Raw genomic sequence first — 27,104 nt, 5'->3', positions numbered from 1 at the left:
TACCTCTCACCTCCCATCCACAGGAAGGGGTGAGACTAGGTTATTAGAGTGTCCGCACAGCCACAGGGTAGAGCAAGGACAAGTGTTCTGCTCCTTTGATAGGCAGCTTTTTTGTGGTGTAGTAGTGGATGACTTCAGGAACACTGTCAAAGGGAGGGCTGTTCTGGCCCAGGATGTATTTCTCTTTGGTTTTCATCAATTTCATATGCATAAAACCTTGACTGCTCCTGCAAGAAAAGTAAAGTGTTAGTTTGCTGCAGTTTACAGCTCTTTAAATACAGTTCTTTAGGCATATGTATATTACACAGATAGGTCAACTCAAATACACAAACCATAATTATTACAACTGATAGGTGGACTTTCTTAGTTCTACATTCTCACAACATCTCTGCACATCTGTTCTTGTTTTCCTTTAATGTTTATATTTTTCTCAGCCACTCTGTTCAAAATAAGTCCTTGTTCTCATGGGACAGCTTTCTCCTGATGTTTTTCTCTTCTTCTCAGAGCACATCAACATGTTGTCAGGACCAAGGCCTCCATTCTCAGTCACCTTTTTGTTCTATATCAGGGGTCTCGGTCCAGCCGAGATTCCCCACATTAGTTCATGCTTGTGCATAGGGAAGCAGCACCATGACAGGCTCTCCTCATGATGTAGGAGAACAAAATGCAAGTAGTTGCTGGCTCACAGGCCAAGACAGTGGCCAGACTGACAGAGTGACTGCTAGCTGCAAATCCCCACGGACAGTCCAACACAAAGGCAGGCTAAGGCAGTATTTTGTTCTCAGCACCTATGCTGCCTGGATCCAAGTGTAAGGCTGCGTCACCCCAGAATTGATCCACACGTGTGCCAGAAGACAATCCCTTTCCTCACTCATGCCCCACCCCCCTCCCAGCCCCATCAATGTTTTCCTATGAACACTTATTTTCACTATAGCTAATCATTACTTTTGGATCCAAATATATCATTGGTGTTGGCCTGTCAGAGGCCTGAGGGTCCCTTTGTAGACACAAGCTGGCCACGAGCCTTGCTCAGCTTAGGCAAGACCTGTCCCATTCTATCCTACAGAGGCCTCAGGACAGACCTTACCCATCCCACCGTGGCAATAAGTGCCCAGAACATGTCTCTGTGCATAATCTGGTGGTTTCAGCTGGAAAAACTTCCCCAGATAAGCATAATGCTGCACTGTTCTGAGCACAGGCTGCTATCCTGCAGTCTTTCTGCAGGCAGAGACCATGGTGTGACTTCCACAGCACAAGCAATAAATTCCTGGATAACCAGCCTGCCTGCACAGTGCACTGTCATGCTGAGGGAAGGCTCATGATTGCACAGGTAAGAGAAGAGAGGCATGGCAACTGCCCTGCCTGCTCCTGCCAAAGCAACCCATCCAACACAATGCCACTCTGACGGGCAGAACCCACCCTGCCATACAGTACAGCAGGTGGTAAAGCTGACCTAACTCTTCCCAGAAGTGACCCTTCAGTGTCTGCTGTCTTCTGGATGACATATAGGCTATTTTTAGAGTGCAGAGTTTAGCCCCAACAACACAAGAGCAAGGAGCAGCTCCTACACTGCAAGATGTTAGCTGAGGCCTAGAGGGTTTTTACAGCTTGCTTGATGTCCCCCAATCCCTAACTTTCTCGCTCCAAGCCATTGTCTCTTCCAAGTGTGTCCAGGGGCAAAGGCAATAGTGTTAAAACTGGAGTTGGTCTATGTCAGCAAAACCCCCACAATTTAAGATGACACAGAAAGCCACAGTCGGAAAACAAATCATGCCGTGTTAAAAACAGCTTATCTAAAATATGCCATTTTCTAGTTAGCAGGTGGAGCACTCCCTCTGGAAATACCTGTAGCATAACCAAGCTCGTATCTTTCAGATGTACTCAACAATTCTCTGATGAAGTGAACCTTCCTGGGGGGGCAGAAAACACTGAAGGCAATGTAATTATAGCTCTACATGCTTAAAATCTTGCTTTAAATATCAATTTCTTAGTGGAAAAATATATCCCTCAAGTCATAATTGCTCTCCAAATTATTCCCCTTAAATAAGAGTGACTTATCCATGAACACTTATTATGAGGACAAAGGTATTGTTTTCTTTCTCCAGTTCCCTATGCATCAGCTTTGCTACAGCATGCCTTAAAAGTGTGCAGATAAACTATGGAATTGCAGGTGCATGCTAAGTTTAGAAATATAGCAAGGATTAGAGAACAGAAGTGCACTTTAGCACACTTTAGTGCAAAGACACTTTCTGTCCTTTTTAAAAATGGAAGACAACACATCTAATGTGAACAAACTGCTACAAGCCATATATTCATGACAGACACCCATTGCTTCTCTAAGAGTATCCCACAGTCAATGAGCTTACAGTATATGATGTCTGTGACTGCCAAAATTATACAAATCAAAAAAACCCCATCTCTGCCATATCATGACAGGTCAGCCTTTTGAAAGACCACACTGATTGTGAAGATGAGTAAAAGGTAATGTGACATTTCGCTCATTTAGCCATCAAAAGCTGACTGCCTAAGACTAACAAAGCTCAACATTTTATTTGCACACAGCTTTTCTGTTAAAACTAACTGCTAACCAGGATCTCTGTGGAATATCCCAGATGATTCAACTGCCAACTGGTCATGTGCAGATTCAAAACTGTGAGGTTGTCTTCATGCAGTTATTCAGTCATCTTCATTCTCATCTCCTCTGATTATTCAGTGACATCTCTTAACAGGTCTCAGTCAAGCACTAGTTCCCATTTTCTTTTCAATACAGTCTGTTGGTAAACTGTGAGGACATGGATGGCCACCTAACCTAAGATTTTGATTGTTGAAAAGCAGTTATTTCCCACCTGCATACTGTCTCATGTCCTACCCCCTTTGTATCTTCTCCACTTCAGCAAATGTGGTGTTTCGTCAGCATTCACAGTTAGAGCAGATTAAAATCTAGAGTTTCCCTTTTGTAGGTCTTCATAGTATTTTGTGTAAAATACTTTCCTCCTTTACTCCCTTTCTGCCTTCTCTTAGTTTCCAAAAATTACATTGTGAATCTGCTATGTGCCTTCCTTGTTCCAAGTGAACTGATCTGTCACTAGCTGCAAGTAGAAATATCAAACCAGACAATTCTTGTCTTCTAGAATGAAGAACAAATTAAGTTGGAAGAAAGTCAGCTTAGCACCTCGAAACCATGCCCTTGAATTAAACACTTCCAACTGTATAAGATTTGAAACTGTTCACATCTACACTAAGGATTCTTCTGTGCTGTTTCTCTTTCTCTATTTGCCCTTGAAGTTTGTCCTTCTGTCACAGACTCCCCTCTTCTAGTATGCCTGGACTCAGAGAATCAGTGTCTTTAGTAACTGGTAAGGGCAGAAAGCACCTACCCTTGATTAACAGTACTACTGCTGCTAGACCAGTGACCAGGATTAAAGGGACACTGTTAGAAAGGAACCTGGAAGTCATATTCCTCCCTCTTCCTGTCCTCCAAATTCTTTCGATTTAAGCTCTGATTTTAGTACGCAAAGACATTACTGAAATTTCAGGTAGCAAAGGGGAAAAAGCCTCATGGCTGAACTGGTTGTAAATCAGTTTCTGCTTAGGTCTTGAAGCACTGTTGGAGTCTACCTGAACAAGTGCCTGACAGTGAGAAGACTTGGTTTTGGAATGCTGATTTCTCAGTTCTTTCAGCAGCAATACCTATTAGAACCTGCCAGGCCCAAGGTTTTCAAAGAAGAGAACCTAAATGACAATCCCAAATTCACATATGTGAACACCGATGACAGCCAGTATCTAGAAGAGATGAGACATACGTGTTTTGCAAGAGAAGATGCTGGGACCTGACCTAAGATGTGATACTGCTACTTCATGAATTCTGAACGTCACTGCAGTTTCTCAAATGTTGCAACTTTTAGTTCAATTGAGGGAAACCACTGACAAAACACTGCTACTGCTCTTCCCTTCTATTTTATTCTCTCTTTTTCCTTTTTGCAACCATTCCCATGAGTTTCAAATACAGAAGGAGAGAATTGCTAGTTGCTAATCCCTGCCCCAAATTGCTTTGGAACTCTCAAGCACAGATGTTTACACAGACACAATACTTGATATATGACTAACAGTCACACCTTGTTTAAAATGTTTGGCAACAGAACCATAAAACCAAGTGACTTTGAATTACAACTTTCCCACACGTTTTCCTTCAGTTTTCAAAATCCAGTGAGGATGGGAAAGGAATTGTGCAGACAGCTAAACAGACTTTGGGTTTTTTTGATCTTATGCCTGAAGTGTGATAAAAGAACATTAAATAAATATTAATTAGGTATTAAACCTAGTATTTTTTTTTCCAGAAAATGTTAATGGCTTTGAAACATCATTTATGTTCACAATCAGAAAGTTTGGCCAAGCCTTCTGAAAACTGGTTTTGCTGAGGAAAGTGCTGTTTTGTCAGAACAGATTTTCTGCATTAATTTTGATGAAATGTCACTTGAACAAGGAAAAAGAAGCAATAGCTTTGCAGTAACATCAGAAAAAAAAACATTCTAGCAATGTAGGAAACACATATTGTGTTGTTTTTCCATTCTGAAATGCTTTTCCAATTCATGATTTTGATTTATATTACATGCTGTCACTTTGAACAAAACCTATAATGTTTCATGTCAATCTACAGCAACAAAGAAATAAATTAAAACCTCCTCTGAAAAATAAAAACTCACTTTTTTCCCCCCAGATGAAAAAAACTTCGAAAAATCCTTTACTGGAGGCATTCAGGGGCTGCCCTGTCTACTGCTTTTTCTGTTTCAGCTCTGCTTTTTCAAGCACAGAATACACAGTGCCATCATTCTACCTCTGGCAGACACTGTCTCCATGGTAAAGTAAACAATGTCTCTTCCCCTACAAGCAAGAGATAGTAGTGTTCATTTGCAACCAAGATGTGAAGATCACCTTACTGAGCCCAGGCTCCATTCTCTATAATCAGCTCCTATCTGCTGCTTTGAAGGTAGTGAGGATGTTTAGCTTGTTGGCACTCTGCAGAAGTGACAGAATCCTTGCTGCCTATTAACAGCCTCCTGGCTATTACCTGTCAGTACTACTTAGGCTGACTGCAGACTAGTAATACACTTTTAAGTATTTTTATTGAATCGCTGATTTAGAGAGCCATCAAAAATCCCACTACCTCTTTACAAATTATATTGACAGGAAGAAACTTGTAGTTTTTACAACATCACAAGAGTTACTTACAAGAACATATTGTGTGTTTTAAATCAACTCAAAGGTGCAAGTCCAGCATTTATCCAAAATCCAGAAACACTCAAAGTCTATGTACCTAGCTTCGGAAATCAGGACCGCTTCCACAGATCATGTTGACAAAAAAACCTTTGCTTGCTGATCCCTTTACTATTCAGGGAAACCACATGCGTGCTTATGAGTCCACAGGATCACAATGTCACTGACACCATCCTCTCTGAATTCAGCTCTGTAATTCCAGTGGCTACGATTGTGCAGAAACTATGTAACAGAGCAGAAAGCAATGCCCACTACTATTTTTACTCACAGTTTGCACTGGTGAGATAATCCCAACCTAAAATTCATGGCTGGGCTTCGCGAACAAAGATTTGGGAAGGGCTCTACCCACATTTGCTACAGGCGCACTGGTGGCTAAAGAGGCCAACACGAGATAGACAAGATCAGTTGCAAAAGGCACAGCAGAAAGACTGTTTCGGTTTAAGAAAATTAACAGTAATGTAGGCATTCTAATAGGTCAATGTCTACTACAATACCTAGTTTTGAAAACTGAAGCCAGCTTGTAAGGTGTAGGTTAAATTTAAAATTTTATTGAGTTTCAGAGGTGTTTCAACAAAACATTTTAATCTCTTTAGTTACTGACATTGTTCACTATCAAGTAATCTTAGATGAGGTCTGATACACTACTTACTATGTGACTGTTTTAATGTTGGTTTGCATTAGTCTCTAGTTGGCCCCGGGCCGTGTGCACTTGGCGCAGTGTGCCCGGCTTGGCCCCGGGCGCGGAAAGGAGCGAGAGAGGAAAGGAGCTTCGCCGGTGCGGACAGTGCCATCATGGGAGACAAGAGTGGGAGTCCAGAACACACAAAAGAGAAGGACAACTCCAAACCCGGGCAGAGGGAGCTTGTTCAGCCCTGTAAGGCCATCCATCTAAGAGAAGGTCACTCTAATCAAACCTACGTCCTGGGGACCTCGCTGTCACTGTCCAAGTTCGCTCGGCCCCGGCAGGTGAACCTTAGGGCTCAGTTCAGAGCATACTGTGTCTCATCTAAAAAATCCATTGCGCAGGCTCGAAGGCCTTACCCGCATTTGCAAAGCCCTGTATCGACATCTACAAATGCAGTCACACAAAGATCAAAAGACAAAGGCATATACACCTGCCTCCAAAGGTGCAGCCAAATTAACTCTAGCATGCTGGAACATCAGAATGATGCTCGATTCTGCAGATAGTGGATGTCCTGAGCGCCGGTCTGCCCTGATTGCCCATGAACTGTCATGTCTCAACATCGACATTGCTGCTCTCAGCAAAGTTCACCTTCACAAAGAAGGCAGCCTCAGAGAACATGGTGCCCGTTATACAAAGTTCTCTATCAACCGGCACCTCAGGAAGTCCCCCATCATCCCCACATCACCATTGGCCAATCAGAGCTCAAATCAGTTCAGCAGTTTAATTACCTAAGTAGCCTCATCTCCTCGGATGGTAAGATTGACAGAGAGATAGACAACAGGTTAGCAAAGGCATATAGCGCTTTCGGAAAGCTTCATAAAAGAGTTGGGCAAAATAAACACTTGAATAAAAGTACCAACATCAGTGTTTACAGAGACATTGTGCTGTCCACTCTTTTGTATGGATCCGAATCTACTGCCACCACCTGCGACTCCTAGAACGCTTCCATCAACGCTGTCTCTGTACAATCCTAAACATCCACTGGTCAGATTATGTGACCAATACATCTGTTCTAGAACAAGCAGCAGTCACAAGTATTGAGGCCACGTTGCTGAGAACACAGCTGCGTTGGGCAGGGCACGTCTCCAGGATGAAGGACCAACCACCGCCTCCCTAAGATCTTGCTTTATGGTGAACTTGCCACTGGTTGCCGCAAGAGAGGAGCCCCGAAGAGGAGATACAAGGACTCCCTGAAACAACATCTCAGCCTTGGCCATACTGATCATCATAACTGGTCTACTCTGGCCTCCACTCGGGAGGTCTGGGGACACACCATCTATAAGGCTGCTGATGCCTTTGAGAAAGCACACAGGATCACCCTCGAGGAGAAAAGGCAACGCAGAAAGAATTGCGTCTTGAAGAATTTACCACCTAAGGAGTCTTTCTGCTGTGCCTTTTGCAACTGGACATGCCTGTCTCGTACTGGTCTTTTTAGCCACCAACGCGCTTGTGACAAATGTGGGTAGAGACCTTCCCAAATCTTCGTTCGCGAAGCCCAGCCATGATGGTGATGATGATGCATTAGTCTCTAATACAGTAGACATTAAACTCATCAACTGAGTTGCGTTTGTTCTTTATTTATAGGTTTTACACTGTAAACTATGTAGTCTGTTCTTGAAAGTGAAGTGTCAAAGCAGAACACTGATATTTTCCACACTCATCACACACGATGTTTCTGTATTTCAGCATGCTCCGAGGGACAGCCCTCTCTGCCGGTAGCGCCGCCTCAGAGGCATGGGCTGGGCGTTCCCTCCCAGGCAGCTCCGTTTTCCTTCCCATCCTCCGCCCCCATCCCGGGGCAGGAAGGTTGTGGAGCAAGCGCTGGGCTTGTGCCAGGGCCTGTGCTCAGGCCTCCGCCCGGCAGAAACAGCATCGAAGAGAAAAGACAACGCAGAAAGAATCGTATCCTGCCGATACCATCCAAGGAGCATCACGCTGAAAAAGATTGTGAATAGGGTTGGTGCGAGAACGCAGCCTTGTTTAACACCATTAGTTATTAGAAAGGGCTCAGAAAGTGCATCACCATATCTGAGTTGGCCGTGCTGATCCTCATGAAGTAAGATGATCATTTTAAGGAACTTGGGGGGACAACCTAAATGCTCCAAAATCTGCCACAGACCTGGTATTTGTTCTCAGACAACTGCAAGAGAAGTGTAGGGAACAGAAAAAAGGTCTCTATGTAACCTTTGTTGATCTTACAAAGGCTTTCGACACAGTGAGCAGAAAAGGTCTGTGGCCTTGCAAAAGGGAAATTGTGACTTGAAAGGATTACCTAGTAGAGCCCAATCAGTGGTTGGTCTTCAGTGAGCAAGACAAACATAGTAACCCTATCCTGAGGTCCTGTTCTACTGTTACATTAGAAAGGCACCTCTGAGAGCTTGATGTGCAGTGAAGTAATTGCTTAACACCTAAAACACTTAAGAAATAGTTCTCTCTCTTCTCTTTGCACACCTACTTCCAGCTTGATAGTAAAGAACAGGCCTAAGACAAGGAAATCACAACTAGGCGTTTCAATGGCAGCCAGAAACCAGGATTCCTGGTCACAACAGAGTTAGTAGGAGTAAAGTTCTCCAGTTTATACCAAGCCTCGTGCAACTAAAACTGGGTGTAATAAAAGACTGGGTGGGTGTGAATGAGCCAAACATCTACAACCCTGAAGAAATACAGAGAAGATGGGAACAACGCAGGGCTGACAGAGGAGGTACAAGAGAATGTACAGCTGCCCCTGAGGCCTTTGGGATCATTTTGTTCTGAGAAGGTAGATCATATTCTTTCCCTCTTCTGCTATGGAGAATTTAAACAATACTGACAAGGAGACTCAGCTCTCTCACAATCCATAGAAGGATGCTTTTAGCTTCAAACACTTGCCATCAATAATAATAATGCTGTGTTTCTAACATGAGCAACACATGAATGTGTACATCAAAAATACCTTCTCTGATGCCTGCAGAGATAGTCAATTCACGTGCAATTAAATGTCCCTGGGTAAACTACAGTATCTCAAAATGACAGACACTGGTATGAGCAACTTAAACTACCTCAATGGTTGCTTTATGTACAGATGCATTTTAATTTGGTAATGAAGCCGTTTTGATGCCCGTTTCATTATATTTGGAATGACAATTTTTGGAATTTGAATCATGCAAGTTAAGCTTCTCTGGCCCTCTCAAAGTCCACAGAACACAGAAAGGTTTCCTGCTATAGGAAAAGAAAGTCTACAGAGATGACTCCATTGAGCAATACTCAGTTATATTAAAAGAAAACGAGCATGTGCTACCATCTTTTAACTTTTCAAATACAGATAATATTTGAGTAGATTCTCATTGCTGTGTTTTGGGAAACATAACCTTTTACTACTAGAGAAATGAAACCCCAAAAACTAGAGTAAAGTGGTTTGAGTGGTTCTTTAGGTTTTTGTGTGTGTGTTGGACTTTGTTTGTTTATTGGTTTTGTTTGTTGTTTTGGTGGGGTTTTGTTTTTGGCTTTTTTTTTTTAGAAAAAAGGTTGCCACATGCAGTACAGACTTTAAATCACTGTTACTTAATCTCAATACAAAATCAGGGTGTCATTCTTCCTTTTCCCCTGAAGCAGATATGTATGATATTTAACTGAAAAAAATGCTGATTCACACATGCTGGTGAAGGTCCCCAAGAAGCACAAACTAAGAGGGAATATTGTAGTCCTGTGCAAAGGGACTACAAAAGGATACTAAGAGCCTGAAGCCACCTGTTCAAAATAGCAAATATAAATTTAACTGTCACCTTTTCCTCTGGAAGTTGTGCTTCGGATGAGTAACAAAAATCACTGGGCTGATGCAAGAATTAAGTGAAATACTTTAAAAAAAAAAGTCATATTCCAAGACTTCCATGGATTTAAGGGAAAATTTAAGCCTACACCCAAAGCACATGCCATTAATGCTTCAATGTTCGAAAATATCTAGAGACCAATTGTGTCAGAGAATAAGCAGATCAAATGATAAAAGAGACAACAGGAGCTGAACTGCACTTCTAAAGCAAGTGTATTCCACTTCAAGGCAAATCTCTGTATTACAGAGAGATACCAAAAATAACAGCAAAGGAATAACAAAAAAAAAAATCTTTTGTAGGACTGTTTTCTAAGTCCTAGAAAAGAATCTTAAAACTAGTTTAAAAGATGCACTTCCTCTCAACCCAAAGTGGGGATATAATACCAATTTGAAATTTACTGTTTAGACCATCAGACCAAACCAGGTTAGAGTAGATGTGGGCCTCTGTTTCTAATGAACCTACGAATGTAAAAAAGGATCAGCTTTCATGCTACTCATAAAACTTTTCTTGCTACCATCAATATCACCATCATCCCAGCAATAAATTTGTGTCTTCAGACACATGAAGAAACAGTGTAAAAGGCAAACTGGCAGAAGTAATGCTAATTAAAAAGGTAAGTAGGCCTGTGTCCCAGACCTACTTGAAAGGGTAGGTTCCATATCAGACCCTATCCTGTAAGACAGAAAGAAAGGAAGTAGTTCCCTTTAACCTGTACAGTTTCTACCAAGGTCAAGGGGCTTCTTTTTCTCCTAAACAGAAAACCTTGAAAATCTTCCTCAGTTAGAAACTGAAGTGAGCTTAAGACCCTGCCCAGGCCCAAAGGGTTGAACTAAATGGTCTCTGAACATCCCTTCCAACCCAAACTACTTTCCATGATATGTTGAACACAATATCTGTAATGCACCCTGCTCAGCCTAAGGTAGGTGAGGCAAATTCAAAGCACTACTAAAACTGGAACAATGCTCATTTCCTAACTCTGTAGATCTTTCATCCTTGATCCCGGGCTTTTTACTTTCAATAACTTTCAATAACTGTAGCAATGCTGTACATCTCTACTCCAGTAAAGCACAAAAACCCAAAAGGAATAAAATCCCCAAATAATACAGTTCCTTATTCAGCCTAAAGCATAAGCAGCAGGAACTTTCAAATCAGAGCCAGAAAAAATTAATCCAAGTTCATTTAGTTAAATGGGCACCAAATGAAGACTAACATCCCCAGACTGGAAGGTACTTATTCAAGGACTGTGACTGTACATAATGCAGGCTGACAGTTCAAAACTCTGTCCTTTGGAGCTGAACCAGTACAGCAACAAACTGGATAATCTTCTCTTCTTGCACTAGAGGAGTTATGGCTCATAAATTACATTTATTATGTTTTACTAACAAGTACTTACTTCAGTGAAAGAGAATAGTCATGCTTGCTTGTTTGACTGTTTCTTACAAGGTAGCTACACTCTTTACATAAACGTAACAGGTTTTCTGCATCTGTCCGACTGATTGCTCCGTGATACCATCTAGAAAAAAAGCAAAGAGATTAATACACACACAAATATTCCCACTCACAATGCTTTCAACTACCTAATTTCTTTAGGTATGAATAGTCATTAATGTCACATGGATATCTTCATGATCTAACAAATTACGGATAAAGATCATTATCTGAAAGTTAACGTTACAACTTGGGGAGGCCTGTAGTTCCTGGCAGCTGAAAGAAAAAAGATCAGGATGCAGCATGCATCAAGACTGGTGTATGGTTTTATGTAAGAGATTCCCATTTAGAGTAACACATTACATAATCTGTCTTGTAAGTAGCAGATCCATGATACAAACATTTGCTCTATTTCATCCCAGTGGCAGATCAGTTTTTAAACTAGTATACAAGATAACAAAAAGAAAACAAAAGCAAACAAACAGAAAATCACACATGGAGAATACGAACAGTTAACAGTCAAAAAGATTTTCTAAAATAAATCTTTGAGGAAGGAGAAAAGCCATAAAATGTGAAGATCTATAACAAGGACATGTTCTAAACAGAGCTGTGGCAGCTCAGAGTGCTTTATGCAAATCCCCTGTGGATCTGTGTAGCCAGTGCAATTAATTCAGGGAAAAAAGGGAAATTGGCAGAGGAGATGTGCATTAATCTGACCACCAGATGTGTATTAAACTGACCACTGCAAACAAAGAACCTCCTCAGCACATGATGCTCTATATCAGCTTTTAAAATGTCACACTCCCCTAGTAAGTGCTTCAACCCTTCCCTTAAGTTTCCCAGGCAATGTTGTGTGTCTGGGTCTGTACTGGGTCAATCACACCTCTGAGGAAGATCTCTCCCTTCCTGCAACTGCCAGATACACTTTGAAACACGGTGTGACACTACCATGTCTCTCAAGGTATACATCAGAAGTGCTTTCTGTCTGTTCTTACCAGGAACTGTTGCTGGTTTTGTGTAAAAAAATTTCTTCCATTTGTTCTGCTGAATTAACTCTAAGGCAGATGCTCCAGCTACAAGGTAAGTGAATAAAGACCAGATGGATTCCTTTGACAGAAGTCATGCTCTTAACTACCTTGTGCTGGTGTCAGCTTCACTGTCAAAGCTGATGAATGAGCTAAAAAAGAGTTGGGGCTCAAATTAAAAATTCATTGTATGCTTGGTTACAACCAAAGTCTGCACCAGAGAGAACTAAAAGGAGGTTATACTATTGTATATTCACAACAAACTATTAAGGGAGGCCCTGAGCGCTTCACCACTTCATAAAAATAGAGACACAGATAGAAATGTTTTCAGGCAATGTTCTCCCTATTTCCCTTCAGATATTTACTGCTGAAAGGTATTTGTCAACAAGCAATTTAAAGACTAGATTGCCTTCTGAGTGCGAGGGAATAATATTAACACAAGTGTGAATCAGAAAGTGGATTTGGGAAAATTTAAAAGCTAGAAATATATTAGGGCCAAATAAAAATATTTTTAATATTTTTATATTTATATCCCCCTTGCCAAAATCAGGGAGATATCCCAGACTCTGATACTCAGAGGGAAGTATTTCTTATATTCTTCAGATCTGGTGTTCCCCAGCTGTCAGAGAGGTTCATGGAAGAAGAACACAAGGCTGGTTTGAGGAAGAAAAACCTGCTTTTAAGATCTGGAAGTAAAAGAGCAAAGTATGAAGACAACTGTTGATGAGAGAACATCTGACTCATATCTGTTCAGATGGGATGCATGGAAGCTGTTTTGGCTACAGTTGAGAGTAAACAGCAGTATCCAGTAATTGCTTGTGAGTCATATACCCATGTAAATGGGACACTCAGATTACTCCTGTTTCTGCTAGCTAGTGAGATAAGCATGGTGCTGTACTCAGCTTTAAGTTTCTGAGTAATTTGCTGTTTCATTTGTATTGGGTCTGTTTGCCCTGGGTGTGCTTTTTTTTGAATGTCAACATGTAGGTATTTGTGCAGAAAAGGTCTGCATCGAAGGTCAATGATGTGATCTTAAAAAAGTGAAATGACAGCTTGTGAGAGACATCAATGCAAACACACAGGACAACCTGCATGTCTCCTAAGATAGTCTGAAAAACATAGGCACGTAATGCAAATTAAAGCAGAATTCAAAAATAATCACACACTTTGACATTTATTCAAACCTCCTCCCAAGACTGTAAGTACCCTGATTATGGTTTACATAACATTCTTCCTGATGTCCCTTACTTTGTCAGTGATCAAGTTTCAGCCACCTAGGGGCCACAGCTCCACTGAAGACAGGACAGTAGCATCAATTATACAAGTAAGTATAATCAGTTATTACAGCTCATATAATGTACAACGCTACTCTGTTTCTGAGTTGGTCAGAACAAAACAGGAAACCACCAGATCTTGATTATAAGGCTGGGAGGGATTCACTTTCAATAAGACAATGGAAACAGCAGAACACACTTTCTTCTTTGCACTGTTATTGAGGAAATAGAACAAATTAATTTGATTCCCCTGGGTCCATGAACTATGAACTAAGTTCATAGTTTCCAATTCCTTAATCACAAGTAACTAAAAATATTTTCTTGATATCCTAACACACCTTGGTATTTCTGCCTGTTTGGGGAATTTCCTAACCTAGCTATCCATTCATTAACTTTTGTGCTTCCTTTCCTCTAGATTGTGTACTCCTTTCTACAGAAACAGACTCTGTTTTTGTAGAGAAAGATGGAAGGGTTTGGCAAGTGCTGTGGAGATGTCTCACAGCACTAAAACTTGAGCAACTTGAATTATTATGAATAATCTATGGTACAATAAATCTAAATTCTTCCACTTTCTGACACATTATAGTTAACTGTGCATTCATTTCAGGTTTGATCCTGCATTTTGAGGAATCAAAAATAACCTCTTGTCACTGACATTTGAATAATTAAAGGAAGAAAAACTAGCTCTGCAGTTTTTCAGTTGTTAATATCAATTGCAGTTATATGTAACTGCAACTATACTGAAAAAGAAAACTACGCAACAATGTATTTATGAGTCAAAAATTAGTTAACAGATACTCAACCTCCTGCAGTATTATAAATGTATTTGAGGGGGCGAGTATGGTGAGCTGGAACTACCAAGTCTGAGGACCAAATTTACAGTCAAATTTATAGCCTTTTAATCATTTATTTATCTAACAGTATTTCACAATAACGGTTGCTACTTCCTCTGTTGGAGATAAGCACACAACCTGTCAATGAGCAGGTGGTTCAAAGGCTGAGGTTGATTAGATGGAACATGACACCATGCAGATGATATTACTCTCTGTTTCAAGCTTAAGCTTCCAAATACTGCCTGTAAAAATAGAACGTCAAAGGAAAAGGAATTCTGGAACTACCTGCTCTCAGACACAATGAGAGGATTCTCTCCTACTGAGGATTTGAAGCGCAAAAGGATTGTTAAACCTCTTAACACCACCAGCGTTCAGGAACAAAGTATTCTCACAAAGCACACATTTGCATACATGCTAAATTCTGCCCTCCCTCCCCTGTACAAATAAATTCTGCATCTAAAGTAGAATGATAGTTTCTGCAGTGGGCCTGCCTCCAGGGATTAAAGACACAGCTTCCTTCTTTACTGCATGAATCCACTGGCTTTTCAGTGCCCACAGTCTAACCTGTGTAAACTGCCCCACATGAAGATTTTTCTTTGTGTAACAGGAGTTCTGGCCCCTTCTATGAGGCAGCACCTTTGGTATGACACAGGATGGTGGATCATTCCATCACACAAGCCATTCTGTCCAAATCATTCAAGGAAGGGTAACAATGAGGCAGCACGAGGGCCACTTTTGTGGATACCAGACATTCACTGCACAGAATTCTCCGAGAACTTGATTTTGGAGCTGATAAAACTGCCTCTGAACACCACTCTCAAGTTTGACACCACCAAAGCAGAAATAAGTCTTTTTTCTGAAAGCTTTTTAAGTGGTCTTATCATTCTCTCCCTGAAAGAGTATCACAGCCAGATGCAAGGCATGTCTGATATATTAGAAACATGTTACAAAGCCACAAAAATATGGAACTAAGGCAGCTTTAAAGCAGGCTTTGTACTATGTGATATACAATTTTTTTTTCACAAATGCAATATAACCAACAAGGTTGAAAGTGAAATACCTGCATATACTTGATAGATAAAATTCACTGTTCCCAACATGAGTTTCCCATTTAAGATTATTCTGTCCCCCACAAAAGTTACTTACACTTAGCAGGATTAATAAAGAGTAGTTTTTTTGTGAGCACAAGGGATACTGAGGAGGGCAGCTGGACAGCAGGATCTGGGCACTTTCTGCTCCTGTAAGTGGGGAGGCAAAGAGCTAGAGAGCAATTACTGTGCTTACTTACATCTGCTTTTCCAGTTGAATAGCTGGATCTATTCTCTCTCCCAGGATCCCACAAAATTCTGGACTGCCATGTTTGATGGGTTTAAAGCCTCCTCCAGGTGCTCTTAATTGCCTGTGCTGGTCATTTGAGGGAGAAGGAGATGCTTGCCGTTTCCCACTTCCATTAAATTGGGCTGCAAGATACACAATAGTTACCCCTCCAGGCAAGGTTAAGAAGGACCAAAAGAGTTGTAGCACTTAGAGAGGTTCCACACCCCACGGAGAACAAACATACACCCACTAGCATTATGATGTACTGCTTTATCTACAGAGTTACATGTATTGTGTAAAGGTGTTTCTTACTATGCAAAGTAGTCCTAAAACTCTCTTTCTTTTCCAGTAACAAAAGCCACACTCTTCTAAACCTTGTTATAACAACTAGTACTTATCTTAACATTTGTTACTTTCATCCCCCAGAGATGATGCTCTTAAATAATTAACAGTAACAAGCTTTTAGTCACGTACCATAATTCCAGTAACAAACAAGTGAGAACATCAAGAAATCCTCAGTTTAATGTAGGTATCATCCTAATAGTGATCTGGGTGCAAATCCAGGCAGCTAACACCCATCAGAAATACTGTCAAGCAGCAAAGAATTAACAGTGGCACTTATACAACACTGGCACAAAGCTTTTGTCTTTAAACACTAGGAAACAAAGAGGTGAAAACAGAAAACAGCATTTGCTAGTTTCTCTCACTACCTATAGTATTCCAAGAAAACCAATATGACTTTGCAAAGCTATAATTTATTAGAGCACTGCAACATCCCTAGCAAAACACATAATAATGATGTCAGTGTGCTCATTCTACACTTACAGATTCCACATATCTGTAATTTAAAAAATAATTAAAGAAGAGAATGTTGACAGAAAGAGTGAAAGAAGCTACCCACACCATATTCCTGACTCTCACTGCCTTCTGTGGTTTGCTGCTTCATCAAAAATTAACATTCCCACCCTGCAGATGACTTTATTTCAAGGTCATCTACTGGGCACCAGGCAGAAAAGGCTTCACTGTATCAGGAAGTAAACATCACAATGTGCACCAGCACAAACAGCTCAAGCAGCAACTCTGTGAACTTCAACAGCAACATGAGAAAAAATATTGCAAGGTAAACTGAAGGGGCCCCCTACAAAGTCATAGGTATTATGCTTTTAGATCTAAACTTACTATAACACACAGCCAATTAGGCATGTGGCTGGTAGTACTTAGTGTTTTAAAGCAATCTATACATCAGGAAGACAGTTAAAACGTTCAAGTTCAAAAAGTTAATGCATAGAGACATGCTGGACGTGGAAAATGTTTTGGAGCTTATTTATAACATTATATATATATATATGCTATCTTCATGGGACTTATGACAATTCCAAATTTCTCCTCTATTCAGACAAAGTAGGCACAAATTTTTGCCAAAACTGGGCAAATGTATTCAATCCCATTCTTAAGTATGTATGGCAGTAATTTGCTGGTTCTTTCTTAAAATATAAACTCAGATTTAACTTCATTACTGGGTAATGAAAGCTAATTAGCATAAGAAGAAGAAACATTGCATGTGCATACTTGCCCATAACATGTATGAACAGTACCATTATTCCAACTGTAAAAAAAGCAGTATAATCAGGAGATTATCTGAAAACCAGTGAACTTAATGTCAGCTTCTGACCAAGGAGCATCTTTCAGACACTAAAAAATTCAGTTCACAAAACAAACATGAAACCCAGCTCTGATTGTAAACAGTAATATTTTTACATCATATAATCACAGAACGGCTTGGACTGGATATGACATCAAAGATTATCTAGTTCCAATCCCTGAATGGAAGGAGGATGTCACCACAGGCAGTGATTCCACCCACTAGACCGGGTTGCTCAGAACCCCATCCAACCTGGCCTTGAACACTTCTGGAGATGAGGCATCCACAACTTCTCTGGGCAATCTGTTCCAGTGCCTCACCACCCACCTCAGTAAAGAGTTTCTTCCTAACATCTAATCTAAATCTCTCCTCTTCTAGTTTGAAACCATTCCCCCTTGTTCTATATTTATCTGCCCGTGTAAAAAGTCATTAATATGATGGTTAAAGGTAGGATCTATTCTCCAAAAACAGCAAAAAGTTAAATTTCAGATGTTTTTTAATATTTTGGGGTTTTTTCCTGTCTGAAAAGCTCAGATATGTCTCTGGACTCCTGCCTTTTTTTTTTTTTTTTCCTTTTTGGTGTTTTTGGTTGGTTGGTTGGTTTTGTTTGATTGTGTTTGTTTGTTTGTTTTTGTGGTTGTTGTTGTTTTGGGGGTTTGTTTGTTTGTTTCGTTTGGTTTTTGGGGGGGGGTGTGTTTGCTTGTTTGTTTGTTTGTTTTGTTGTTGTGAATTAATTTGTCAGGAAGAAGCAGCCTTGAAGGGATAACCAAGCAGATTAAACCAACAAGTGAGATACAATCTTGTTAGCAGGTCTGAGTTTTGGCTGCTATAAATCCCCTCTTAAAACCTACTGTATACACAGTGAAGTTTCAGAAGCCTAATTCCATGGAACTGGCAGTGTAGTTCTTTATTGCTACAGTAATTCTGTTCAGTTACAGAATACCTGCACACCTGACACTTCCCCATTCTCTGTGTGGCCTCTCTTCCACTGCCCTGTATCTGGTGCCATACCCCAGGGGTGCTGGCATGCCAGAACTCCCCTGTGCTTTAGTAGCCAGCAGAGGAGACCCAAGTCTGGCATCTACAGATTCCCCTTCAAGAAGTCCATGATCAGTGCTGGAAACTACTACCAAATGGCCCTCTTCATAGCACAGGCCCATATGTTTTTTAAGGCAGACAGGCTTTACAGACTTCACATGCATTTTGTTTACCCAGAGGTTTGTTATTCCCCTCCTGGCAGTCCAAGAAGTCAGGTTTCTCATAAACTCAAATGGAAGCCAGTGTCAGCCTGATATGCCTGAATGGGCTCTTCGGTGCCCATGTTATCTTCCATCTAGCCAACGGGGTCTCCCTGGTGTTAGTCATCTCCTTTTCTAGCCAGACTTGTGTACCTGAAAGCTACTTTGTTCCTATTACTTCGCCAACCTCAACTCTTCTGGGCAAACCAGTTTGCCCAGTTCAGCAGGAGTTCTATCAAGACCTGCCCTCTTCCCAGAAGAGCCAAACACACATCTATCTAGCTTCAGCTGTACAGCTTCCAGTAAAACAAAATTAATTTTTTTTTTGAAGGAACTCAAGCTGCAGACAGTCAAAATGCCTCATTCCAGCTCTGCTACACAGAGATGCATCTTTCAGCACTTCAGAAGTCCCTGGGCTACACGTAGCTTGCTTCATCTACAGTGTCAGCATGACATCAGCTCCATGCTTAGGAGTCAGGGCACAGATATACTCCCCTCAACCTGAGCAGATTTCATAACCTGTGCACACTTACATTCTACTTTTTCAACTACAGGTTGAAGATAAATAAGTTTTAGCTATGCTTCAGCAATAAATCCTGAAATCACGGCAGAGGAACAAATGTTTTCCTTAAAAGACTTGCATGAGTAATTAACTTCATGATAAGTCTGGTGTTCCTTGCCACTTTGGTTTGTTTCTGAGATCTATCACCTGACAAATCAAAAACATGTGCTGCACAAATCTGTCTGCACTTCACATCGCAAATATCTGTTGTTCCCTTCAGATGAACTTCTCAAAATAGAAAATATTTAGCAGAGGGTACCTTCAGGACCTCCACAACTCCAAGTAGTTAGGGGATGGTAGTTGTGAGCCTGTAAAGTGGGACTTGCCCACTACCAGAATTTATAAAACCACTTAGACCAACACTGTGCTTTTCAGAGAAATCCACCTCAGCTAAGAACTAAAAAGAACCCCACCTGGTCTAGGTACATCAGCTAGCTACATTATAGAATCACAGAATAAATCAGAAGAGCACTTCATACATCAGCAGTGGGTCAGTACTTCTCCACTGCAAACTTTCCACTCTTTCAAGTTGGACCTCCTCTTTCCTTATTTTAGACATCTATAACTCCTAGGACTTAGATGTAGAGACACCAGATGAAACAGCAGCTTGAAACTATGGTTGCAGTCAATCCTTACACACTCCTTTGTAACAAATAACCAGGTACCTAAGATAAACTAAGTTATAATGAATGGCAGATGCGATCAAAGAAATCTAATTAATCTCAAAAATTGTTTACTCTTCTTATTTTAAATAAAAATGCTACATGCTGAACCAATAAGGAATCCAACCATATTTTAGTCTATTACTTTTGTAAAGCAGTATTTTGTTCTATGTGCTCTCATAAGAGTTAACTACATAATGCTTAGAAGAATATTTGCACATAGACTGGTCATAAAATCTCATATTGGACTGACCTTGTTAATTTACAGTTACATGTACACAAACTGAAAAGCAAATATAAAGAAAAGAATTCACAAAATTAAGATTCTTTTTTTTAAAACAACTAAAAAAACCTCTATTTAAGAATTTACCTGTTAAAGACCAAAAAAGCAGGCATGAAGGGGAGTACAGAGCTTAAGACTTAAGCTCTGAATGAACTAAAAATTATCCATTTCATATAATATGAACAACACATGAAGAATAATGTCTAAGATTTACATACACACACAAAAGACTCTTTAAGACAATAATTTTTAAAACTAATAATCCCATTTCTGTGGCTGCTGTATTACTAATTGAAAAATCTGTGAAGTGTGATCTTACTGGAGACAGACATGTACTGGTCCCACAGCTTGTATCTCAGTGCTGTTAAGGTATGAAGTTGCTGGTTTTTGAAAGAAAAATTACTTCTAGGTAGCACACAATCACTGTTCTTGTGTGGGAAGCTCAGAGCCACTCACTCACCTGTCAGGATATGAGGCTGCATATATGCTCCAGGCAAAGACAGTACTGCTGTCACCACAGGGACACATAAAAAGGCACAGAAATGTCTACTGAATGCTATAGCATGAACCAAAGCACAGGGCTTCACACACACACCAGACATCTGCAAGACAGCCATTACAGCACTGGAAACCTAGTGATACCCATCTCTGTTGATTAGCCTATCTTGATATACACCAGATATCCCAAATTACAGCCAGGGTCTCACAGCCAGGAAGTCTCCCAGCACAAGCCTTGCAAGCCTTTTAATCGGTCCAGCAAATGGGATGAGTCAGCTCAGGCAAGCCTAAACCAAAGCCTGTTTCCACCAGGCAGACCTCAGGAGCAGAACTGCAAGCCACATGAGCAGGTTAGACTATTGTGTTGGAGTTCATGCTCTTTAGAGAAAGAGACTTCTTTACCTGTAAAGCATCCAGCAAAATTGGATGCTGCTTTAGATCCAGGTTCAAAAGATCTATTAGCATATGCTTAATGAGAAAGTCACTGAGCCTGTAGCTCCACAAGATTATTATCAGCTCACATGCCAGAGCAGACCATGTTGCTAGGAAGCACAAATCAGTTTTCTTTGACCTCTTCTGTTCCATAGGAGCCCAACAAGAGGAAAGGGAATGTTAAGCAAGAGGTTTCTTTTTAAGTATTTTGTTCAGGTTCATCTGTGTGTCTCTTGTTCCCACTCATATTTCACAGGATGGATACTGCAGACATCAACTTGGCTTGGAAACAAACACAAATCAACCACAATCTAAAAATGTAAGAAGAAATGAGGAAGAGAGGTAGAATCACTCACAACAATAGGCCATTGCTCTACTCTGTTGTGCTAGAAGAGAAGCATATTTCTGCCAACCATATCCACCTACCCATTAGGGAATCAGGTCAGAAACCTGATAGTACCAAGAAGGGCACTATCACAATAGGCTCTGCTTACAGAACACTAGCCCTGTACAGCTATGAAGGGAAGTCACTTCCCATTTCTGTAACACAGCAACATCTTGGCACACAGAATTGCAAAATCACAGATAATTCAGGTGGTAGAGTCTGCTGTGCGATCAGATCAGGTTGTTTATCCAATCACTGCTTCACACAGTATGAAAACATCTGAAGATGGAGACTGCAAGAGCTCCTTGGACAACTGGTTCCAATGCTTAACTGTTCTTGCAGAGAAAATTATTTCCTGTATTGAGTCAGAACTTTTCCTGATTCATCCTGTCTCATCTTCCCATTACACACCTGTGAAGAAACTGCCTCCATCTTTTTGAAGATCTCCTCTTATGTACTGGAAAGTTCCCATTATATCTCACCCAAAGTTTTCTCTTCTTCAGGCCAAACAGGCCCAGTTCTCTCAGCATCTCCTCACATATGCTGTCATGTGCTGCAGTTTCCTGTCATTTTGGTTGCTCTGTGCTGACAACATTTATCAATATCCTTCTAGTATCAGAATACTGGACACAGCATTACACACTGTCCAGGAAGTGTGAATTAAAGAGGAACAGTCACTTTGCTTGATCGACTGGCTTGCTCCTGTTCACACAAGCCAGGATGTTTCTAGCCTTCACCACTGGTGAAGAGCACTGCTAGCCACATCTAGCCCACTTTCCCTCAGGACTTCTTAAGCACCTTGTAGCAAAGCTGTATTCTAGCAAATCAGCCAGTTCTAGGTCCTTATCACTGCAAGGGGTTAATCTGTTCCAGATGCAAGTCTTTGGGTTTGTTCTGGTTGGATTTTGTAAGCTTGTTGCCAGCCTATTTCTGCAGCCTGTTCAGGTCCCTCTGAATGGCAGCTTTGCACACTCACGCCCTCCCCCTCCCTTGGTTATTATCCCAAAGTCCATAAGGGGCATTTCCTCTTTCTGCTCTGGGTTACTGATAAGTGTGCTGAACAGGAAGGGTTCCAGAACATATCCTCTGAGGAATCACACTTGTAACAAGACTCCAGGAAGAGTATGAATTACCAAGCACTACCCTTTGAGGTCAATGACTCTAATCAGTTTTCACAAATCTACTAGTCCTCCCACCTAGGCTACAATATTCCAAACACAGTTGATGCCACAGCACACCATGCTGAAAGCTGAAATCAAGCTAGATGACACCTACTGCTCATTTCCATTAACAGATCTAGTAGTTTTAATACTGAAAGCAAACAGGTTTGTCAGGCAGGATTTACCCAGAGTAAATGCACACTAACTACTTAGTAATCATTGCTCTCAGGTTTCTTCCATGCTCCCTCACAGAGCCTGATCTCTTTTCTTCCCTCCTCATCCCCAACACTATCATCACACTGTCCCTTTAAGAATTGCTCCACAATTTCAGGACCTGGCAAGGCAATGTCCTTGTCATAGAGTCAAAAATGGGGGTAGGGACAAGGAGTGAGAGAATCAAAAGTTTTTGTAACATGAACCAAGTGGTAGGATGATTGAAAACAGGTCAGTTGAAGCACCAAACAAAGCGCAATGCTCCATACTTCTGCAGCAGGTAAAGACTTCTTCACACACACGCCAAAAAGAGCTTGCAAAAAGTACTTGATTTCTCCCAAAGGCAAGTGTATATACTATAAGTGTGAGAGAGAATTTTGTGGTTGGGATCTAGGAAATCCTACCTGCCAAAGCTGGGATGGTGACTTTGTTCCACTCCCACGGCTGATCATACTCATCTGCAGGCCTGTCGTCATCCTGTGGCAATTTGCTTTCTCGTAAACGGTGACTCACCACACTTTCAGAATCAGATTCCACACCGCTGCCTTCTGGTTCATAGGGTGTGTCATAGAGCTGCATGTTTTTCTGATGGGACTTCATGCCTTCCTGCTGTTGAAACTCTGTTGGCAAGAAGGAAAATTGCATCAGAATCACTACTAACCATGTCTTATCATTATAGTCTATAATTTTAGAGCATTCAACTTCCACCCATTTCTTAACAGCCACATAATTATAGAGATGACAAGCTTGTACAAGACTTCTAAATTCTACCTCTACATTGGTAGCTGGCTGGAAGCAAAAGTTTGCTCCAGCTAACAACCACAGCACAGTCTCATGCCTCCAACAACATTTCCCAGCTTGTCCAGAGTTAGACTGCAGGAAGCATATAAACCCTCTCAGCCTGTATAAAGCACATTTGGAAGCAACTGTACATAAGTTTCCAAGAACACTGATATTTTTGTAAAGAGATTGTTCTGAAGTACAATTTGAAGCTAAAAAGATCATAAAACAATAAATCTCACAGTATAATTATACATACTGATAAAAAAATAATTGTCTGCATTTATGCCTACAGAGTATCAGCAAAAAATTAACTAGGACTAGAGAAAGGACACTAAGCAAAAACATTGGTAACTACCGCTTAGCTCACATTAAGGGGATTTAATAGCAGCTCTCAGCTGCCTGAAAAGCAGTCAGAACCAAACCCTTCTAGGGCAGAGTCAGTAGTTACAATAGGGAGAAACAGATATAAAATGTAGCTCAAGAGTTCCAAGTGGTATGTTGCAGGAACCTTCCTCCCCTGGTGAGTAGCGCAGCCCTGGAACAGGTCACCAGGTGGGTCACGGGAGGGGTCTCCAATCTTTTGAGTTTGCAGAGCCTGGGCTAGGTAAAGGCAGCCACAGTCACCACATCCCCTGATACAAAACTGGGTAGAGTGGGTGATAGGCCAGATGGCTGTGCTACCATTTCAGAGGGACCTGGAGACTCTGGAAAACTGCGGGCTAACAGGCTGGAAAGCCTCTCAGCAGAGAAGGGCGTTGGGGTCCTGCATGACAGCAGGTTGAACATGAGCCAGCAACGCACCCCCATGGATAAAGAGGGACAACGCTAACCTGGAATTAGGAATTTTGAAAGCAGATCAAGGGATGTGATTCTTTCCCCTCTACTCAGCATTGGTGGGGCCACAACTGGACTGCTGGGTCCGTTTCTCATGTCCCCAGCACAAGAAAGACATAGAAAGACTGCAGCAAATTTCAGCAAAAGGCCATGAAGCTTGATAATGGGACTGGAGCACTTTTCACACAAGGAGAGGCTGAGAGACCTGAGACTGGTTAGCCAGCAGAAAATAACTCTTAGTGGGGACATTATCAATGCATATAAATACCTGATGGAAGAGAGTGAAGATGGAAACAGACTTTTACTGGCAGTGCCCAGTGACAGGACAAGATGCAGTAAGCACAAGTCAAAATACATGCAATTCCATCTGAACATAAGAAAACATTTTTTAACTGTGATAATGGTCAAACACTGAAATAGGTTGCCTAGAGAAGCTGTGAGATCTCTACTTGTGGAAATAATCAATATATGACTGGACACAGCTGTGGGCAACCTACTCGAGCTGACTCTGCTTAAACAGGGTTTTTTGTTAGATGATATTAAGAGGTCCCTTTCAACCTCAGATGTTCTGTGATTATATTTACCACTGCAAGGACAAAGTAGCAATGTCAATAATTGTAGAAAATTGCAAAGTTACCAAAAAACAAAACAAAACAAACAAACAAAAAAAAAAAACCAAAAAAAATCAGTCTGAGAACTTTTTAACCCACAAATGAAGTAAATATTTAGAGCAGTTCTCTCCATTAGTGTAACAAAAGTCGTTCATCAGTTAATCTATCAGCAGAACATTATAATCAAGTAATTTCTCCAAACCACTTCAAAGTACTGTGAAAGTCTGCAAAATGACAGTGCAATTCCTTGGGAAAAAATATTTAGTTTATACATTACAAATACAGTAAACGTGAAGAGATATACACCAAAACTGATGATGCAAATACAAGCAAGATAGGTCCTGCTAATTCCTAGTTATGAACAGCCACATTACCTCCTTTCAATACAAGTAAAACCTACAAAATGCCATCTTTAAAGGGCAGCTTATTTGAAAAAAAGGCTTTAAAGCTTTTAAAAAACCACAATCCTTGTATTTCAGCTCTTCTTTGAAAAGAATTTTGCTCAAGAAAAAGTGCTGCTCTGAGAAAAAACTGTATTAGAAAGAATTCACAGCTGATACTCTCTAGAATATTCCTGGATCAGAAAGATAAACATTTTATTTCTTCTAAAGTCAGGAATGTGGTATGTATCTGTTTGTCTTTCAGTACCATGAAGCCAGTATGTGCATTTCTGTGGAATAGAAGCCACGATCCTACCAAATTAATTATAGGTGCCAAACACAAACCTGTGAGCCAGGCTATTGGCTCCTTTTGTGTGAGTATATTTCAATACAGGACTCCTTGATCAACATTTGTCTTTTACCCAGAGGATCAAAGCATCAGACTGCACAGAAAGTTTACTGGGAAACAGAAGGTGATTCATGTTCAGGGACCATAATTAGAAAAATTACAAATATTTGATCCTAAAGTAGAAAATTTTTTCTAGGAAAAACTAAAACCTACGGAGAGTGAAGTGGAAGAACAGCATATACACGTATATATAAAAATACATGTGTTTATACACATACACTTATACACACGTTTACACAGCATCTCTTTTATAAGGCTTCCTATAAATATGCTTGAAAGTTCATCTTGAAGAGTATGTGTAAATAAAAGTAATTTTACTAAAAGTTAAATCAGAAAAAGTTCCTTTCCATAAGTTACAGCACAGCTGAACCTGTACCAGAAGCAGTTTTAGAATTATACACACTGATATGTCAGTGTACACTTGATATTTAAGAATCACATAGTGGAAGACAACAGAGCATTTGTGATGAAGCATTTCTCGTGGTTTTCAAACAGTCTGTAATAATGACAGTTCTAAGGGCTACAATAGTCACTGGAATGACTAGAAATCCAAAACTGTTAATTTAATTTTTAAAAATATTTTTCACTTCTATCAATTGTATAATTTGAATTCTTACTACTGATGAAGTATATTTTTATAGAATTATGTGCATTAAGTTCATAGCTATTAGAAGAAGAAACAACTGAAGTTTTGAAAGCACTAATTTTGCTAGCAGGCTGCAAGACTCCCACAAAAAATTCTTATTCTCACAGATTAGAAGTTATGACAGAATTAGGCTCCAGAAGTTTGGGCTCCTGTGTAAAATCAAAACCTGACCAGTAAGGTACAGAAACTGAGAGAAGATTATGAGATACAAGACTCAACTTAACATCCCTCTTCCCATTCAGTGAACAACTCTGACACTCATATATAGAACAGAGCTCCAATGGATAAGCAAGTAACGTCATGGTAACCTTTCCAGCAGCCACACTAAATGCCTTAATAGCCCTAAATAATGTAAGAGCATTAGTCATAGGTGCACCGTATTCCTGATGGGAGTGTGGAGAGAATTAGGGGATAGTTCATCAAGAAAATAGAACAACTATGAAGCCAATAAAAGGAAACATTGAACACATTACTACTTTCTTACAAAATCCATTAGGTGAGCTTCTATAGCTTGCTTTCCGAAAGGATTTGACAGACAACAAAACAACCAGATTATTCTGTAATGGTCAGATACCAAAAGATATTTCCTTCATTCGTGCATGCAGTAACAAGAAGTCAGTGTAGCTGTACTCTTAAAAGGAAGTTCTGATAACATAAAATCCCATTTTCCCAAATCAAGTACATCTGTGTCACCAGGCAGTAGTAAACTCACTGCCATTTTACA

The 27,104-nt window shown here is 40.5% G+C and overlaps 1 protein-coding gene across 3 annotated transcripts in view; it reads right to left on the bottom strand.

The window, feature by feature from the left end:
* SHB (SH2 domain containing adaptor protein B) overlaps window positions 1–27,104 on the bottom strand; it is an 83,646-nt gene that overhangs the window by 24,879 nt on the left and 31,663 nt on the right. For 2 of the 3 annotated variants that reach the window (XM_032675592.1, XM_032675591.1), the window contains exons 3-6: window positions 23,122–23,337; window positions 15,614–15,785; window positions 11,159–11,278; window positions 4–227 (exon numbers count right to left, since the gene is read on the bottom strand). In XM_032675592.1, the coding sequence (XP_032531483.1) occupies window positions 44–227; window positions 11,159–11,278; window positions 15,614–15,785; window positions 23,122–23,337 (692 nt within the window). In that variant the 3' untranslated portion in view covers window positions 4–43. Of the gene's footprint in view, window positions 1–3; window positions 228–7,552; window positions 7,895–11,158; window positions 11,279–15,613; window positions 15,786–23,121; window positions 23,338–27,104 lie in introns of those variants that run through there. The other variant, XM_032675590.1, reaches the window with a different exon arrangement.

This window comes from Chiroxiphia lanceolata, chromosome Z (assembly GCF_009829145.1).
Source record: "Chiroxiphia lanceolata isolate bChiLan1 chromosome Z, bChiLan1.pri, whole genome shotgun sequence".
Lineage (NCBI taxonomy): Eukaryota > Metazoa > Chordata > Aves > Passeriformes > Pipridae > Chiroxiphia > Chiroxiphia lanceolata.
This window is presented reverse-complemented; position numbering and strand designations above follow the sequence as displayed.